An 18,680-nucleotide genomic window follows, 5' to 3' on the forward strand; every position below is an offset into this window, starting at 1 on the left:
AGCCAAAAACAGTCATCAGCAGATTGTAGATACCCTCAAAGACCCATCTCGCATCAAAACAACCATTGTACACAAATCTTGCAATCGCCTCCGATAAGCCTCACCGCCCGGCAAAATGGCCCCCGCGTTGATAAACACAAGCAAGGGCACTCAGTTCCTGCCACCAACTCCCTGCGCATTCAATATTCCTCGTCTGCTATAAAATTGCTATATGACTTCATGATGTTATGTGATTGATGATTGACTGACTGATCTTGGATATAAGGGTATTGAACCTCTTCACCCGCTCTTTCACCTTCTTTCGCGTTTATTGACATCCCGTGAACCTGTCAGTGGGTGCGCCCAGCAACCAATCTGAAGCTTGTCTTGGCTCTCAAATTTCACTAACACTTCTACAGACTGACAAAGGATCACTCTGAACTCTCTCTTCTTACATCTCTCAGAAGAGGCCGTTTTTGAACCAAATTTGCACCTTCCCGCGCGACTGTGATCGGTCCAGGTTTGCAGTACGCTCCTCCCTCCGCCCTTCCGCCCTTCCGCCCTTCCCTCGTTTGCTTTTGCGATTGATGCGCGACCCGGACTCCCGCGAGTTACAGAGAACGCTGCTTATTGTATCGACAGAGAGTACAGAACTACGCGGCCTTACGTCCTTACCAGTGGTTCGGAAAAGTCGCCAAGATGCCGGCCCCTATCGATCCGGAGACCATCTATACCAAACAGGCGTGCATCGGTAGGCACTACTTGCTTTTCTATGTCCACAGGCAACTATCTTCCCATGCAATCGCTAACTGTTGATCCTCAACAGGTGGTGGAAGCTTTGGCAAGGTTTACAAAGGGTAAGCCAGAAACTTGAAATCAACCCGAGAAGAGTCTGCTAACTTGCTACTTTCACTAGTGTGGATCGACGGACCGGAGAATCAGTCGCCATCAAAATCATCGATGTCGAAAATGCCGAAGATGAAGTGGATGACATCATCCAGGAGATTGCAATCCTCTCTGAGCTCAAATCCCCATACGTGACCAAGTACCATGGGTCCTATCTCAAGGGCTCCAATCTGTGGATTATCATGGAATTCTGTTCTGGTGGTAGCTGCCATGGGCTATTGCGCCCTGGTGCTATTCATGAAGAGTATATTGCAATCATCTTGAGAGAGCTTCTAAAAGGTCTTGACTATCTCCATGGTGATCACAAACTACATCGTGACATCAAAGGTAATTGTTCCCTCAACATCCTTGCAGCGCGGCATGAAAACTTACACTTACCAGCTGCAAACATCCTCCTGAGCGCAAGTGGACAGGTCAAGCTCGCGGACTTTGGCGTTTCGGGCCAACTCACTACTACCATATCCAAAAAGAATACATTTGTCGGACCCCCTTCTGGATGGCCCCGGAAGTTATCAGGCAGTCGGGATACGACTACAAGGCGGATATTTGGTCCCTGGGGATAACAGCAATCGAATTGGCATGTGGGGACCCGCCATATGCAGATATTCATCCGATGAAAGTGTTATTTTTGATTCCCAAGAACCCTCCCCCTACACTCAATGGCGACTTCAGCAAGCCGTTCAAGCAACTTGTTGAGTTATGTCTTCGACGCGATCCAAAAGAGCGACCGTCTGCCAAGGAATTGCTTGAACACCCTTTTATCAAGCGTGCGAAGCGAACCACATATTTGACAGAGCTTATCGAGCGTGCAGAGCGCTGGCAGGCTACACATCAGGGCCAAGGAGATGACGAAGATGACTACGACGATATTGAGGAACAAGTCAGTGAGAAGTCTGAAGAGCATGAAGATCTTTGGGACTTTGGCACTGTTCGTCCAGCCGGAAGAGTTCCTCCACCGCCACTTCGTCCATTGAATGACTCCGATACCAACTCACGCACTCAGGAGACTGAAGAGTGGGATTTGCGAGAGGAAAAGCCCGATTCAGAGGCACCTTATCACCCAGTATTGCAGCTAAATAATACAGTGAACGCTATCGAAGTTTCTGCATCCAAAATTCCTCTCCCTCCATCAGCACCCGCGTCGCCTTCCAAACAAACATCCGCTACACAACTGCTCTCCACTCCTCTGCAGAAACCTCGCCCTCTACCAATCCCAACACCACTAGAAGAAAACTCTCCGGCTCGATCATACAATGAACGATCTACACAGTCAATAATGGATTACGCAACTGCCAATGGTCCCGATCCTGCATCGCAGCCTCAATCACTGTCAGCAGTCGGCTCCGGCCCAGTTAGAACTGGCCAGTCTTCCAATAATGATGTGTTTACAAATCCTTCTCGCTCTTCCCCTGCCCAGGTTACCAGGAAACCTGCTCCCCTCCAGCGTCCCCTACCTGATGCTCCTGCAAGCCCGGCTCATCCTTCCCCAACACCTTTCACATCTCTGCAGCAGCAACAACGACAGGAGGCATCCCCGAATATGAAGCCTTCGTCCGGACTCAAGTCCAAGCTTGGGCCAGGCAAACAGGATGATCGTTTCCTAAGAAAGAATTCCCCTCCACGGAGTCCTCATTCCAATGACCAGCTGAAACAAATGCCAAGTACCCCAAAGACAGCTGCTGAGAATGAGCGAGAAACTGCTTATGGGTCGATAATTGCTCCTGCTCTTCGTGCAGCAATGAATCGACGTGGCCGCCACTTGGCTCGTCTCGAGCCTGGCCGTCATCCGAATGGCCGGCAGCCAACTCACGAGGAGGCGAAAGAATGGGAGCGAGAAGTCCACATTCATCGTCGCATGGAGCAGCTTTCTGGCGAACTCACAAAATCTTTTGCAACTCTTCATCGCTGGGATACAGAGGCTCCAGTTCAGATGAGTGGCGGTGTTAACTCTGTACTTGATGCCTTCCTGGAGGAGGTGCTAGTACGGCTTCACTCTACCGGCTCAGCTCACTCTTGATTTTCTTTCTGCTCACCTTGTGAGATATGCTGCTGTTTCTCTGTCCTTTTAGATTCTCACGACCTGATAGGCGTTGTGGCCGTACTGAATTCACATCTATTACCACTATCCTGAGTCTTTTCCCCTTTCTTCAAGTATATGAATATCAACGGTACTCTCTTTTGTCACTAGTACATACCAATCATCAACTTAAGGCCTCGGTTCAGTCCAGACTGGGGCAACCCATTCAGGCCACTGGTATTGGGCTTGTGGTCTTTTAATATTGAATTGACTCATCCTCAGGCTCCTTAATAACGTAGAACTTAGGCTAACTACTCTTATATTCGGAGCTGTTTTGATTAATAGATGATTGTACTCTACCACAGCGTTTCTAAATAGGTGATCATTTATAAATCCCCGCAAAGCATGTGCAGTTTCCAGTCCTCTAATGTTAGAAAACTTCTGATGAAGCAGTTATTGAATTTGACATGTAACCTCGTCAATAGAGAGAGAACAATTGGTCATAACTAATAGAGCTAGTCATTCAAAGTCCTGCAAGTTCTAGAATCCTGATGCCTCACATGGTCGTCTAGGTAGCATACGTATGCCTATGCTGCACAGTTACCCGCAATAATAAACGCATCCTCACTTGGCGTATTACTGGAGCCTTCAGAATTGGCGCTTATTTCCCAATAATCACGGAAATTTTGCTACACTAGGAAGTCCAAGCGCCAGAATTTAACCCACTGGTTGGCTCGCCCTGCATGCCCAAAAGAGTAAGCAGAACCTACGGCCATTGCCGATACCAAACACATGTGAAATCCTGCCTCGTATTGCCGTTGATTGTTCCAAACCATGACATATTTGAAAGTATAATCGAAAGAACAGAAAGTGTTGGGACAAGCGAAGGTTGTTCCCCGCATTCCAGGTGATCGACCGCGCTAGCGGGCCTTTTCTTTCATGTGAACCCCAGCGAGATCGTGATCAGTGGCATGAATTAAGGGCGAATGAGGATTGAATGAATGTAAACATATCCATTGACTCATGAAATCTCTTTTTTTTTTATGGGATCATTCTCGTTGTAATCACACGTGAGTCCAGAATTAGTCTTCGATGTTCCGCCGTGGAAGAGTATATATCAGAATGTATGGAATGTCCGAGATTCGGTAGCAATCCAGCCATTCTACTACCACAGATCATTATGTCTCGCGCTAAAGGAAACCTCATTTATCTTATTCCTGGTACTGTTCTTGAAACTCTCCTTGTCATAGCATCCCACATGACTGTAGAGCGGCCAACAGCTATATTTCTCTATGCTCTGGCAGCCAATGTCACGTTGATGACATTATGGAATGTCTTTATATGGCCATTGTTCTTGAACCCTCTCCGGCATCTACCTACCATTCATGTGTGTAATATTATTTTAAACACTATGTTGATTTTGGCTTATACTTTATGTGCCAGGGCCCTTTTATCGGAGCCAAGGTTTTTTTGCGCCAGCCGCGAGGTACAATCATCGTTGAATGGCTAAAAAATATTCCAAACGAGGGTTTGATTCATTTTCGTGAAGCATTGAACTCCAGCTTCTTAGTTGCTACAAACCACCGCGCGTTGATGGATGTTTTACACACTAACAGCTATGATTTTGTCAAACCTCCTGGTGGGCGCGAGTTTTTGGCTCGGGGATTAGGCTATGGCCTCATCCTTTCTGAAGGAGATGCTCATCGCACTGCACGAAAGGCTGTAACCCCTGCTTTCACGATCAAGAATATTCGGGCTTTGTACCCCTTGATGTGGTCGAAAACACAGCTTTTCCTTCGTCAGCTTGAGAAAGAGATTACCCTTCATCCCGCCCCCGGGAGAAAATCAGAGGAAAAAAGGGATACGTCGAAATTGGCGGCTGGGCTAAGTATGAAGAACCATTGCTGGAAAATAGCCCGAAAGACTAATACCCATATATAACAGTCGGTTGACTTTGGATATCATCGGGCCTGCCGCCATCGGTCGAGATTTCCAGTCGCTGGAGAACGAGAATGACCCTGTGTCGCAGAATTATACGGCCATTCTGAAACCGTCTCTGGACTTGCTTATACTATTTGCACTGTCTATCGTCCTGCCACAATGGTTCGTCAGGCGCATTCCCTGCAATGCAAATATAGTACTCCCTCAGAAGGTCGGCTATCTACGGCAGGTATTCTACGACATCCTCCATGAGAAACGAGAGCAGCTTGCCCTCGAAAAGGCCGAAGGCGAGCATGCTGAAGGCGATATTCTGGGAACTATGATGCGTGGTGGAGAGTTTAGCGACAGCGAGCTGGTGGACCAGATGCTTACCTTCCTTGCGGCGGGAGTACGTCTTCCCCTTTCCCCCCTTTCCCCTCCCCATCTAGCCTTGATCCACCCTCAAATCTTGAATGCGGCAAGAGATGGACACTCACAGATCATGTAGCATGAGACGACAGCTGGCGCCCTCACCTGGTGCTGTTACCATCTGTGTATAGAGCCGCACATCCAAGAAAAGCTCCGCCAAGAGATCCGCGAAACCATTCCCTCACCTGACGCCTCCGTACCATGGCAGGATCTTGAGGACATGCCGTATCTGAATGGCGTTTGTCAGGAGGTGCTGCGTTTGTATCCTACGGTCCCAATGACAGGTCGCGAAGCAATCCGTGAGACAATCATTGCCGGAACAAAAATCCCCAAGGGCACCACGATCGCGCTTTGCCCACAAGCCATCAACCGGCATCCGGAATTTTGGGGCGAGACGGCAGACCAGTTCCTTCCTGAAAGATGGATTGATACCGACGAGAAGACGGGTAAACAGACAGTCAACAAACATGGAGGAGCGTCCACAAATTTTGCCCAGATTACGTTCCTTCATGGGCCACGGGCGTGCATTGGGAAGGATTTTGCGAAGGCCGAGTTCCGATGTGCCGTTGCGGGGTTGTTTGGGCAGTTCCGGCTGCAGTTGAAAGAACCTGGCCAGAAGATGACTTTTGGAGGCACGTTGACGAGTCAGCCCATCGAGGGGATGCATCTAAAGTTGACCAAGCTGGAGGACTGGGTGGTTTAAGGCTCGTGATTATCGGATTGCGTACGCTGAGAGTGTCTATCATTTGCGTGGATCTATGAACGGATGTAATACATTTTCATGTGCTGAACAAGTAATATGGCGGAACCTGAGGACCCTTACACATAGGGTGGAATGGTAGATACAATTGATGACCGATTCCATAGTTATTGCAACGGCGCTCTTGCCATCCTAAAACCGCTATTAATTAAAAAAGGATTGGCCCGAACCACGGTTCCTCGCGGGGTCTCGCGCTCTTTATGTAATTGAACCCACTTGGAGGGAAGTGAATGAGTGTAACCATTATTGATAGCCAAAAATGGTTCTAGACAGGTGAAAATCATGCCACTACAGAATCGAGGCCCAGTGATAGACATCTCTGCCTGGTATTGTTTCAAGATACTAACGTTGAACAACACATGTTATATCCGAAACCCTGGAGGCTCGCCGATCTAGACTGATAAGCTTTATCCGAGGAGAGCATACTAGGATGCACAGACACAGCAGATCACTTACCCCGTAATCGTGATGATCGTCACGAATTGAGTAGCCCCAGAGTCCGATCATCCACAAATACAGGCGGGGGAATTGGCCCCGACGTAGGAAACCCCCATCAAGGGGGTTACTAATGTTGATCTAGTGGATCTAACCGCCGAGGTAGCCTACGGCAGAGCCATCTCGTGCTCGGATTTTCAGGAGGGGCCGGCCGAGGCAGCCCTGACGTATGGATCGAGGCATTCATGTGGAAAACCAGTCAGTATTGAAGTAGAACGGCAATGCCGTCTGGAGTATCTCTTCGGTAAATCGAAAACATCGTGCGAATATCATCTTTTGAGAACACTAAAATCATCGCTTCTATCAGAAAATCGTCCATAATGACTGTCACGCCCGACACTTCAACGGGTTATGTCCATAATCTCACACCAAGCCAAGAAGTTAAGCTGCGAGAGCTATGGATCCTTCTTTTTTCCTCCGCGGCCTCAGTTCTATCAGCCGTTTATGAAGTCCCATTACCGGAAGGATCTCCTAATAAGCTCTTCGAGGTTCTGGATAGAATCCACGAGCCGACGGTAGATGCCATTATTGCTGCATTGAAAGGAGAAGAAATTGTGCCCATGCCTTCTGAGAAGGGGGCCGTAGAAGGTCAATCGAATGGGGAAACAAATGGAGCTCACAGCGAGAACAAGGAACAAAAGTCACTCGACAAGATGGAATCTCTCATGAACAAAGACGCTAAGAAGAATATCATGACAGAGATAGCCACCCGCAAAGTCACGCCACAGCACTTCTCGGCGCTCTTTGCAGAACTCCGAAAGATGGGCGTCCATCAATCAGAGATCAAGTCCATGGAAACGATCTTATCGAATATGTCTCCCGAAGAGATGTGCTTCTCGATCTTGAAAATGGTCAAGCAGGAACATCCCGACAGCTTGTTGCTTCGGTTCCTGCGCGCCCGGAAGTGGGACGTTAGCAAGGCCTTTGCTATGATGATGTCCAACATTCTTTGGAGGAAACAGATGGCAGTAGACGACGACATTGTGCCAAAGGGAGAGCTATACGCTCTCAAGCAATCTCGTGATGACAAGCTCACTGTGAAAGAACGAAAAGAGGGTAATGATTTTATCGCGCAGTTGAAAACTGGGAAGAGCTTTCTTCACGGCTTTGACCGACAGGGACGGCCCGTCAACTATGTGCGAGTGAAGATCCACAAACCCGGAGCCCAGAGTGAAGAAGTTTTAGAACGATATATTGTGCATGTCATTGAGTCGACACGTTTGATTGTGGTCCCGCCTATTGAAACGGGGGTAAGCATCTTCTTGAACTTTTCTTTTACCGTTGAACTTCTGGCTAATATTTGCCCAGACGATTGTATTTGATATGACAGGATTCTCTCTGTCTAATATGGTATGCGAGCTCCACGGCAATTTTTTTTTCCTAGATTGTTCAGAAACTAATACCTGCCTTTTACAATAGGAATACCAACCTGTGAAGTTCATTATCAAATGCTTCGAAGCAAATTATCCCGAGTCTCTCGGGCAGTTACTGATTCACAACGCTCCCTGGATTTTCTCAAGTGAGTCCCTCATAGTCTTAATGATTTATATCCCCCATCGAGAAAATTCCAAGAATCTAATATGTAAGTCAGGTATCTGGAGGCTGATCCACGGCTGGATGGACCCTGTCGTGGCATCCAAGGTGCACTTCACCAAATCCGTCGCCGATCTCGACAAATTTATCGCCCGAGACCAGATCCCCCAAGAGCTCGCCGGAGACGAAAACTGGGAATATAAATATATAGAGCCTGACAGCAATGAAGATGAGATCATGAAAGACACCTCGGCTCGCGACGCCCTGATGTACGAGCGCATGATGACCGGGCTCAAGATGCTCGCAGCGACCGCTGCCTGGATTTCCGCGACAACGTATTCCGGAGGCAAAGAAGACACTGCCACTGTAGAAGAGCTGAAGTCTCGACGAAATCTTATCATTGAAGATTTTCGACAAAATTATTGGAAATTAGACCCTTATGTCCGCGCCCGAGCTTTGATTGATCGGGATGGGACTCTGCGGTCGGATGGTGGAGTTGCAGTAGAATGTCATACTAATGGCAAGTCCAACGGGGAGACGAAGTGATTCTTACGAGTTTCTGTTGCTATCTTTTCTCTATGCGCCGCAGACTAGGTATTACGACATGAACATTTTCAGGGTTTAGAGGGTACCCCAAGGAAATTGTGATTTAGCACTCGTTTGATCTGTTATAGTTAAGTACCCCAGGAAACGGATTCCGTTAATGCACTTCTTCTGTCTTGACCAATGATTTTGACGTCTCTTTTTGCGCTAATTGAATCAGGCATGCTCGCCTATTCCGTAGGAGAACTTTTATTAATAGCACCTGTTCCCCGGGCTTGCCGATACCTTAAGCCTGACTAGTTTTCTTTTTGCGCGTAGACCATCTCCACACTTTCAGGCAGCTTCTAACCGGGCTGACCCGAAGAAATGTCTCGTTCGCCCCAGACAGAAAGACAGTGAAAACACGGCTGTGTAGTGAGGGTTGCTGGACGGGAAGATGCGTTGTCAGCGATACTCTGTAATTTATCGGGCGCTACAGAACTTTTTCCCTCGTGCAACCGCTCGGCTGTTCGAGCCCTAAATGGGGTTACTGCTAGACCCTGCCACTTCATGAGCTGACCACGCAGGGACCAGGTGACCTGGTTTTGACTATAGGCGTCCGATATCAAGTGCCGGGAAATTCGATCGCGACGATACCCCCAAAGTATATCGCATTCTAGATGTCTTTAGATTCGGTGGCTTGGAGATCCTGCTGCTTTTAGAGCTACCGATCTATTGATTTCCCGGTAGCTCTAAACCAGGCAGCTGGGACTCTGAGTATGATGGCAAGAGAGCAGGATCAGTTGCTCAAAGGAGAAGAGTTCCCGGGACGATCCTTCGTTTGACCTACTGAGGAGTATCGTAGGGTATGACTTCACTTCCGTACCCGCGAGTGGAGTCGAACACGGCGATCGGCGGCCTGTGGCTCGTTGCGGGCGCGTTTGCGGGGGTCCCTGCAGAATGAACTCCGCAGTAGCCACGATCTGACTGGTTGGGTCTTGATCATGTCTTACACGGCCTTGGGGCATGGAGAAGGCGGGAAGTGGCATAGTCGAAATGGAAGCTCTTCTAGGTGAATGTCTCAGACGTAAGACAGGTAAGACAGGCCGGAGTATCTCCGGGTCCTCGGGTCCTCTATACCGTTACATTCACTAATTTAGCATGCAGTATTGAACTTCCAAGGAACTTCGGCAAGAGGTCTCCAAGAGCTCCGCCATCAGATGATGTCCTATAATCCAGGCGGCAGGAAGGCCCCAGCTAGACAAAGTATACGAGGAAAACAGCCATAAATACCGTGCTATTCCTCTGAAGTAGAAGCATCACAGACCGAGTTCATACTTCCTCGAAGCCACTATACTTCTATACTTCTATACCTCCATTCACAAGACCGCAACCATGCAGCTCACCCAGCTCCTCCTCTCTTCCGCCCTCTTTGCCTCAGCCACCCTCGCCGCGCCCGTCTCCATGATGGCCGCCGGTCCGGAATGGACCATCCAGAACATGAAGCGTGTCTGCAACGCCGCCAACACCTCCTGCACCTGGACTTTCGGCATCTACACAGGCTCGGGCACCGCGACCTCCTGCACCTATGTCGTCAAGGCCACGGGTGCCGCCCAGGCCAACGGCGGCCCATCCACCTGCGGCGACTTCACCATCACCTCCGGCTGGAGCGGTCAGTTCGGCCCCGGCAACGGCTTCACCACTCTGTCCGTCGTGGATGACGAGACTCGCCAGATTGTCTGGCCGGCTTATACCGATAAGCAGCTGACAGGCGGCAAGGTTGTCAAGCCAGACCAGAGCTATGCTCCCGCTGCGCTGCCTTAAATGGGGAAGAAGAATGACCGGAGACGCTGGACAGAGATGGAAGAGTGCTGACTCGAGAAGATTGATTTGACAGTGGCTATTTCGGTTGCCATAAAATATCTGTATATATCAAACACGCTCCCTAATAACACCTGATTCAAGACATTCATTGCTCGATGTTTCTGGAGAATTGCCGATGGTCAAGGTGTTGGCCTCGAGCAAATAGCTTAGCCCAGGGCATGTAGCTCATAGTTCAAGCACGCTCCTTGACGTCACCGCTTGGCAATGAAGGGAGGAGAATAAAACCAGGAGACGGGAAGAAGAGAAGGGGCGTGATACTAGCCCGCTTGCCAAATGCCCTATTTCACAGTCGCAAATCGATCTAACGCCTCGTGTAGCGCCCCGAACGTGCCTTCATGCCACCCCGCAATCTCCTCCCACTCATCCGCCGGTAGCGTCCGGTGCAACATCCGCAACCATGCGCCCACGATCAAATCCGCATAACTCGCCCGCTGGCCCAGCACAAATGGCCCCGAGCTATCCCGCTGGAACAGGCCCGCCAATGGCGCCAGCGCCTCCCGCAGCGCTGTCTTCAGCGCCGTCCGCTGTGCTCCGTGGATCTCGAAATCCGCCCACGACGATACCCCCGCGCGTCGCACGAACTCCGCGTGCGTCTCGGCCGCGGTTTCCGGGTCGAACGGCATCCCATGCACTGTCAGTCCGACGTGCATGGTGAACAGCCCGTCGATCTGTGTATTGAACCGCGCGTAATTCTCGTAGGCGTTGTCGGCGCGCTTGGAGAGCGGGATGAGGAGTTCGGCCTGCTCCGGGCAGCCGAAGTCGAGCGATTGGTCTGGAAAGAGGTCGCCGGCGCCAGCGTCTGGGTAGACGCGCTGCAGATGGACGGCGATGTCGAAGGAGTCGCCGACTATGACGCCGGTGGTCGAGTCGGTGAGCAGAGGTAATGTGTAGAAGTCAGTGCCGTCTGCGAATTTGCGGCCGGCGGGAGCGCCAACGGCGCGGCGCACGTTAGCGATGTCGGGCATGGCGACCCATTGGGTGGTGTAGTTTGCATTCTTGAAATTGAGCGCATAGCGGGCCTTCCAGGGGTTTGGGGCGCAGGTGTTTTTTGCGACTGGAGGACAAAATTTGATGTCGTAGAGGGTAATTGGCGGGGTGGAGTCGGTGGAGGTCATAGCAGTCGGCATCGTTGTGGTCGTAGTCATGTTTGGTCTGAAGGAGAAGGCCAGATGAATCCCAGATGGGGAGCAATTATATAGATTCTTGGTCGGATCATGGTGGGTTCGTGCGGGATCAAATATACCAATCCGGAATGGGGCTGGTCACCCTGATGCGGAGTGACGCAGGGTGAGTCAACATGAGTCGCAGCGGGTCGAAGTGAGGGGAGGTTGGTTCCACGGTTGCGAAGTATGGGCCGCGCGAGAAGCCCGGGGGGTTGGTGCAACTACCACGCTCCTACCACGACGACAGTCCCTGGCTGTTCTCTGGGAAGATTCAACTTCGTGAAGTGGGCGACGGAATAGCCTCAGCCACGCGCTTCTAGATTGATGTTGAATACCGAACATAATGAAGTGTTAGGAAGAGGAATACCTATGGTGGTGGACTCGAGCAAACGGAATCGATAAAGATTTAAAATCCAACGCGGGGAGATACGTTTTAATATACTATGAGATAGAGTTGTAAACAGATTGCACGCCATATGGTAAGACCATGACGCAAAGATCCCAAATTATATATGTCGAATCAAATTGAGCAAGAACTCTCTTCCTGAAAAAGTTAGCCTTCTTCGAATGAATAGTAGACGCGAGATAATGGGTTCTTGTTGTGAATGACCCTGGGTCTAGTCTTGACTGTAATCTCAATCCCGCCACTGAAATAGCAGGGAAATCTCGGGTTAAACAGAGGACAGAAAAGTTCTGGGAGGCCACACACACCAAGTCTCTAGTACGAAAATCCTACCAAGTTTCCGATCTGATAGAAGTAAAGAAGATCCCTCCTTGCCTCTTTTCGCCACATCTCTGCTCTCTTCCTAGCACACCAGATGACCGAGTAATATCAGGAGGCTGAGCTTTCAATGTTTGATACAGAGATTCTATTTCGATTCAAAGAAAAGAAAAACATCAGATGCAAAACGGAAAAGGCAGATAGAATAAATCTAACACAGCAAAAACACACACAACGCTCAGATCCCTAAACCGTCCTCAATCTAACACCCCCAATCTCAGAAGAAAACCCCAAGAAAGCTCCTTATCTGGAATAAAGCTCAGCAAGTTCCTCATTTGAGCGCACAGTGAACGCCTCCTTCAGCAGCATCTTCATAAAGTCCCATGGTAATCGCCGCTCAATGCCAGCCTGCAGTAGGTGGAATAACACGGCCTGGCGCCGCCCAGGCGGCATAAAGAGCCGCGTCTGGTTGAAGAACAGCGGCAGCTCCGTGTACAACGCATTGACTGAGAGCACGCTGGGCACGCCGGCCCGGGCAAGTTCCGTGCCAGGGAGCAGATACTGGCGCCTACGTATGAAGACGTGGATGGCATGATGGAGGACAGCGTCTACAAGGATGTGCTTCCAGTCAACATCGAGTGGATCCCAGGCAAGGATCTCCCAGCCGAGCGGGTTGAGATTCCCGCAAGCAGTCGTGGTTGCGCGGGTCGCCATTTCATATTGCAAGCGCGAGACAAAGAACTCGCGGTCGAGACGGACAGTGGGTGAGGGGCAGAGATATATGCTGTACACGAGGGCGGGATTGACGGCTGCCTGCGCGTTGAGCAGTTTCCCTTCGGTGGTGAGGAAGCGAGGGAAGCGGAGGGAAAACCGGATAGGGAGACGGCGTGCGAAACTCCAGTTGGCAAAACTGTTTGGACGATCAAATCAGCTCACTCACCTTCAGGCTCATGCTATCTGCTAGGGACTAGGCAGTCGGGGCAGGAAGCCAACGCACCCTTTGACGTTGTAGTTATCGTCTATGATGATACTATCCGAAATCAGATTCTCGTGCGAGTATGACATCGCTGTACTGGTGCAGTTCGCATCGATGACTTTATGCGCGAGCATTCGCAGGACCATGCAATCGAGTAGAGTGGGCGCAGAACCGCCATTGAGTTCGCCTCGAGCAGTCTGGATAATCTTCAAATCAATCATGTTCATCAAGAAACCTTCCGCCGTGACTGTACTGCCTTTGAAACACGTTAGCCAGCGGCATCATTAAAATAAGGCGCCATCACAGCACCTTGAACTCGAAATCAAAGCGTGCGCGGCCAAGGATGATCATCACTTACTAGGTTCCTGAGTGCATGTCACCAGCTGGAACATGATACTTGCAACCTGCTGCAAGACCTTCTCACGATCCTCTCTCCGGGATGGAAAAGTATCATTCCAGATGAGTGGAGTGCCCTCGGTCCACGTTGTGATAAGGTACGGCCACTCGAGCGCATTGTTGGACTCAGCTGAATGAACCAACAAGCATGGAGACCATTCAAATCCTTGTTGGCGGAGATATTTCAAGAACTCTGCCTCATGGGTAACCAAGTTAGAGGCAGATTGTGTCGTCATTGTTTCGGTGAATGGGACTCGGACTGTGACCTTGACATCGGTGTCTGGATACAGCACCGTCCAGACGAGAAAGCGAGAGGTGGTGAGTGGGACAGGACCGGTTTCCCAGGGCCAGACTGGCTCGACACCCCCACCACGACAGATAGAGGCGACTTTCAGGACGTTCTCGCAAGAAATTACCATGTTTGGCAGGTGTCATTAGGTTATATTCTGTTTGTCAACGTTATGAAGAACAGGGGGAAAACAACAGATGTGGAAAATGTTTGTATCAATGTAATGATGTGATAAGAGGTAAGGAAGGGAAAGATTGAGAAGGCAAAAGGTGGAGAAAACACGACGGGAGTGAATGAAAACGTTGAAAGAACCTGGGTCTAAATAACAGGGCTGCAGGTAGCGTTGCCTAATTCGCAGAAGCAGCACTTTCAGACAATGAGCGTATAGTCAAGGATAAGAGATAAGAATCGATGATCGATAACTAGGCATTCATACATATGAGGAAGAAAAATCGAGTATACATACAGGGCTACAAAATCAGAAGAATAGACAGACAGGTAAAAGAAATGCATAGAAACATGAATGGACGGCGAGGAAACCGTCCACAGAGCTGAGAGCTGAGAACTGAGAATTGAGAACTGAAAGCTTGCGCGCATGCAGGTAATGCAGGGCAACGAAGGGGGTATGAATGCATGCATGTCACAGAAGGGAACATCATGGCCAAGAGAAGTGAAGTCAAGAGAAAGAACAAAGAAGGAACCAAAACAGGGGGAAGTACCCAGCAGGCCATACCATTTTGACATGTGATTTTTGGTCTATACAAGGCCCCATCAGGGTATCAGAATCGCAAGACATCTCGGCATAGCCTTTTGTTTAATCATCCATCGGCTTATCCTCCAATGTCACACCCTTGGGCTCGCTCTCAGCATAACTGCTTCGCTTGCTGTCAGTCTCATAGCCACCAACCGCGGCACCGGTGGGGAAGCTGGAGAGACTGCCAAGGCCTGGCTTGCGAGCAGAGCGGCTACCAACAGAGCGGGGAACAGAGCTGCGCTTGTCAAACTCGGTAGATGTGGGAATTGGAGTGGGTGTAGGGGTGGGAGATCCATCAGATGCGGTGTCGTGTGGAGGAGGGCTTGGCGAACCCTCGGAAACACTGGGACTAGCATCAATTTCGGCAGCGACCTCGTCAGATGTACCGTTGGCAATGGCCTCTGTAGCATAGGTGTTCAGAGCGGTAGAAGGTTCAGCGCTGGTGGGCGAACCGTTGTTTGCTGGCACGTCTAAGCTGGAGCGGGTGGGGGTGCGACGTTCTTGCGGGCTAGTCACATTGATAGGGAATCGGGTGGACGCAGAAGGGCCGCTAGAACGATCACGGCGATGCCGAGAGCCAGGGGCGGGGCTAGTTGCCCGGCTACGGTTCACAATAGCACGCTGTCGGGCCTCCATGGCAGCACGGCGGTTGCTCTCGTCGGTGCTGATAGCACGCGGGCGGCTAGAGGTAGAGATGCCTAGTGCGCTGGATTGGCGTTTCAGCTCACCAAAGATGGCATCCTTGTGAGCGAACAGATCACGGATCAACCGGTAGCTGTGGCGCTCATCCATGGTCAGGCTGCTCTCAATGCGAGGCCGAAGAACGCAAGGGGCCAGGATTTGGGCCAAAGTGGTGATATACTGTTCATCGGCCGAGGTTAAATCAATCAAACGTGTATAATGGGTCATGATGGCGTCAAGTGTAGCGATGTTGACGAGACGAAGCTGGCCAAGTGTGCTTTGCAGGACCTTGATCCGTCCCTCTTCCGTGGTCTCGTGAGCGGTGGTCGAATAGATCGTTTTGACGATTTCGTAGACCTGGGAAGAAACAAGAGAGTCTAAGGCCTGGTTAATCTTGTTCACCATGCAGAGACCGAACGATGGAACCAACCTGGCAATTCAAGAAGATACAATTTCAAAACGCTAGCAACAATGGGTATCTCAAATTTCGGGAGGATTTCGCGATAATCCGCTTTGCTATTGTTCAAAGCGTTACGTAGCTGATGCGTAATCCCAAGTGGGGGGTTATGAAGCCAGATTGCACGTCGAGCCTCGTCGCCCTCGAGTTCAGGATATGCTGTTAAAACATGTTAATTACCAAAGCAAAGAAGGGTAGTGGTGTGATGAAGGTCTTACTATTGTCCAGATAGGTCAGGAGAGTTGTCACCAGGATAGGAACACGTTTGCGATCAACTCGAGCTCGGGCTTCGAGATCAACGCCAAAGTTTTGTTCTATACGCTGTTAGTGTTTCGATGGTCCTTTCTTGCAATGAAACGGTTCCGTGGATTCATACCCTCGACCGACCCATAGTAATTCTCGTATGCTTGCACCCGTGGTACAAAACCACCGGTGCGGTAATTCTCTAGGAGATATCGCAGGTCTCCCAGAGGCTGGATTGTCTCTTGGTACAGCATCATGTTATCAACGGTACTTTGGAGGTTGGGAATGACGTTGCTGATGGCACCGGAGAAGTCAAGAACCACAGCCTTGATGGCTTTCAGCCTGTCAAGCTCGCACTGCTCCATGAACCGCAGGTTGTCAATGACTTCCTCCTCCAAGCGGCACCGGATCTGGTCAAGCCTCCGCACAGCAGCCTTGTAGCGCTCATCAGCCTCCATGGCCTCCCTCCGCAGTTTTTCTGCGGGAGTTTCATTGGGATAGGGGTTGTTAAGAGGGTTCCAGCCGGACAGCATCTCAGAGACTGACGAGATGGGCGATTCGCTGCCGTCTTCACTAGAGGCGACAGAAGTGACACGCATCAAGGGTCTCTTCTTCTCAGGGATGCCGGTGATCTTGAATACCTTCGGGCGCCATTGGTAGTTCATCTTCGAGCTGTTGGCAAAGGTATTTCCCATGTTGCCGATCAAACGAAGAAACCCGTTGTCCACTAGGTCCTGTCCGATCCTCTCCGCTTGCGCAAGGTTGGTCGCGCCCATGTGGTTCTGTAGATACTCCACAATGTCCGCACCAGTCGAAGTGTTCTGATAGGTGCCGATAATGGGCACTTTAGCTTCGCCAAGTCTGATGTTATCCAACATGTGAAGCAAGAGTTTCTTGACTTCCTCCGGGGGAAGATTCGATCTCCAAGCTCGACGGGCTCTTCCTCCTCTTCCTCTTCAGCAGTGGGCAAGACAATCTTCGGTGTCGGTTTGAGCTTGGGGCTGTTGTCAGGATCCTGGAAAGCGAGCTTGTTCTCTTCTTCCAAATCCTCCACCACGCGGCACTTATTGAAATAGTGGCTGCGCAGCTTTTTGACCAACTCCACCTGTTTCGAATGTTCCTTAATTCGTCCTTGCAGGTTATCGTGCGAGGTTTGAACGCGGTAGTCATGCTGGTCGCTCCAGCGCCGGAACGGGGCCACAACCAACTCTCGGATATTGCTCGCGATCTTCTGGTGATTTCGGGACGCCTCGATCATCTCAGTGCGGACACCTTCATATGCCTGGAGTTAAATAGTGACGTCAATTATTGGCTGTAGAATGTTTGAGGAAATTTTGACCTCAGCTCACCTTGCGAACGCTGGCACCGTCGTCCTTGCCGAAGCCTGCGGCGGACATTCGATCCACACTCGGTGCGATTTCGCCCATGCGGAAGCCATACTGCTCCTCCGCATCAGCCCGCATGGATGCAATGGTCAAGATCTGCCTATTCTCCACCACACCCTGCTGCAACTTGCCGTATAGCACCCCGAGGCCCGCGGCATAGTCGGGGGTCCAGAAGGAGTCCGAGAACCCAGGCATTGTGAAGGCGACCGGCAGGCAAACAAGTACACGGGTGTCGGTCAGAGACTAAGGCAAAAGCGAACCGGAAGTATGCAGAACGAAAAACGTAGACAGTCGCAGACGCTAGATGGAAAAAGCAGAGGGGATTGAAAGAAGGGTGATAATGGCGTTGAGCGGCTTGGCGAAAACCGAGGTGAGTCTGTCTCAAGTCCAGACCTAAACTCCGTCCCGAACGTAAAAAAACCAACACCGAACAAAGAAGACCGGCTATTGTCGTGGGTAATCAATTCGGTCTCGGACTCAAGTTCGGCACAGACGGGGCCTTGCGCATCAAGCGAGGAACCGAGTCGGCGGAGAGGGAGAACGGACGTGCAAAGGGCTCTTCCCCGGGAATGCAAGAAGTGCGCGGCAGGTAAGCGCCAAGCTGCGGCTGCGAACAAGACGTGGAAGGAGAAAAAAGAGCGGAAGCAAGCCGGGCGGACGGCGATTGGTTCACACAGAGGCCGATGGAAACCCACGCAGTGCTGAATAAGGAGAGTGAAACGGGAGTTGAAAAGGGGGAGATGCGGAGGAAGCAACTGGGGATTGGGATGCCTAATGATGTTGAATTTCGATCGCAGCGTTCGTCAGGTGGCTTGTAATATTACCGGGAGGTACCATGGCGTACACCCAGTCCAGCCTTGCCCTGGTGCTCCACTGCACTATCTGGTACTATTTTTGGATCCGAGGAAAATCTCGAGGAAACCGTTGAGCCGTCGGAAATGAACCGACAGAGCAGTCAATTGCAACAGAGACATAATGTGAGTAGTCGAAATTCCCTAGAATTGGAGAGGACGATCGGAGAGGATTAGGGTGCTTACTTGTACACTGAGATCTACAACCCGAGGTGGACAAATCCCGGGAGACTATTATACAATGTACGAGGAGTTACGCTGCACAGCCACTCCTCTGAGACTCGAATCATACATGTGATCCAATGGACCAAGATGTGGC

The 18,680-nt window shown here is 50.5% G+C and overlaps 8 protein-coding genes across 8 annotated transcripts; 5 read left to right on the forward strand and 3 right to left on the reverse strand.

The window, feature by feature from the left end:
* Nucleotides 1-678: 678 nt before the first annotated feature.
* On the forward strand, nt 679-2,902 carry N7462_006221 (putative Ste20-like serine/threonine protein kinase; the record flags this gene model as incomplete). Its single annotated transcript, XM_057077939.1, has 5 exons — nt 679-730; nt 806-836; nt 896-1,212; nt 1,267-1,364; nt 1,424-2,902. 5 exons carry the CDS (start codon nt 679-681, stop codon nt 2,900-2,902), a joined length of 1,977 nt encoding a protein of 658 aa, XP_056933519.1.
* A 1,180-nt stretch (nt 2,903-4,082) lies between these two features.
* N7462_006222 (cytochrome P450) lies at nt 4,083-5,954 on the forward strand (the record flags this gene model as incomplete). The annotated part of the gene is made up of 4 exons (XM_057077940.1): nt 4,083-4,289; nt 4,346-4,662; nt 4,847-5,231; nt 5,331-5,954. 4 exons carry the CDS (start codon nt 4,083-4,085, stop codon nt 5,952-5,954), a joined length of 1,533 nt encoding a protein of 510 aa, XP_056933520.1.
* Nucleotides 5,955-6,826: 872 nt separating this feature from the next.
* On the forward strand, nt 6,827-8,585 carry N7462_006223 (CRAL-TRIO domain-containing protein; the record flags this gene model as incomplete). The annotated part of the gene is made up of 4 exons (XM_057077941.1): nt 6,827-7,756; nt 7,815-7,856; nt 7,926-8,025; nt 8,098-8,585. 4 exons carry the CDS (start codon nt 6,827-6,829, stop codon nt 8,583-8,585), a joined length of 1,560 nt encoding a protein of 519 aa, XP_056933521.1.
* A 1,371-nt stretch (nt 8,586-9,956) lies between these two features.
* On the forward strand, nt 9,957-10,385 carry N7462_006224 (uncharacterized protein; the record flags this gene model as incomplete). The annotated part of the gene is made up of 1 exon (XM_057077942.1): nt 9,957-10,385. One exon carries the CDS (start codon nt 9,957-9,959, stop codon nt 10,383-10,385), a length of 429 nt encoding a protein of 142 aa, XP_056933522.1.
* Nucleotides 10,386-10,723: 338 nt separating this feature from the next.
* On the reverse strand, nt 10,724-11,590 carry N7462_006225 (uncharacterized protein; the record flags this gene model as incomplete). The annotated part of the gene is made up of 1 exon (XM_057077943.1): nt 10,724-11,590. The coding sequence occupies one exon, from the start codon at nt 11,588-11,590 to the stop codon at nt 10,724-10,726; it is 867 nt and encodes a 288-aa protein (XP_056933523.1).
* A 1,042-nt stretch (nt 11,591-12,632) lies between these two features.
* N7462_006226 (uncharacterized protein) lies at nt 12,633-14,120 on the reverse strand (the record flags this gene model as incomplete). The annotated part of the gene is made up of 3 exons (XM_057077944.1): nt 12,633-13,239; nt 13,327-13,561; nt 13,664-14,120. 3 exons carry the CDS (start codon nt 14,118-14,120, stop codon nt 12,633-12,635), a joined length of 1,299 nt encoding a protein of 432 aa, XP_056933524.1.
* A 684-nt stretch (nt 14,121-14,804) lies between these two features.
* N7462_006227 (GTPase-activating protein RGD2) lies at nt 14,805-17,705 on the reverse strand (the record flags this gene model as incomplete). The annotated part of the gene is made up of 6 exons (XM_057077945.1): nt 14,805-15,802; nt 15,856-16,041; nt 16,101-16,196; nt 16,259-16,986; nt 17,025-17,407; nt 17,475-17,705. 6 exons carry the CDS (start codon nt 17,703-17,705, stop codon nt 14,805-14,807), a joined length of 2,622 nt encoding a protein of 873 aa, XP_056933525.1.
* A 145-nt stretch (nt 17,706-17,850) lies between these two features.
* On the forward strand, nt 17,851-18,103 carry N7462_006228 (uncharacterized protein; the record flags this gene model as incomplete). Its single annotated transcript, XM_057077946.1, is given in 2 exon segments — nt 17,851-17,880; nt 17,897-18,103. The coding sequence occupies 2 exon segments, from the start codon at nt 17,851-17,853 to the stop codon at nt 18,101-18,103; spliced, it is 237 nt and encodes a 78-aa protein (XP_056933526.1).
* Nucleotides 18,104-18,680: the final 577 nt, after the last annotated feature.

Source organism: Penicillium macrosclerotiorum (genome assembly GCF_028827735.1).
Source record: "Penicillium macrosclerotiorum strain IBT 26536 chromosome Unknown utg000006l_segment0_segment0, whole genome shotgun sequence".
In the NCBI taxonomy this organism is placed as follows: Eukaryota; Fungi; Ascomycota; class Eurotiomycetes; order Eurotiales; family Aspergillaceae; genus Penicillium; species Penicillium macrosclerotiorum.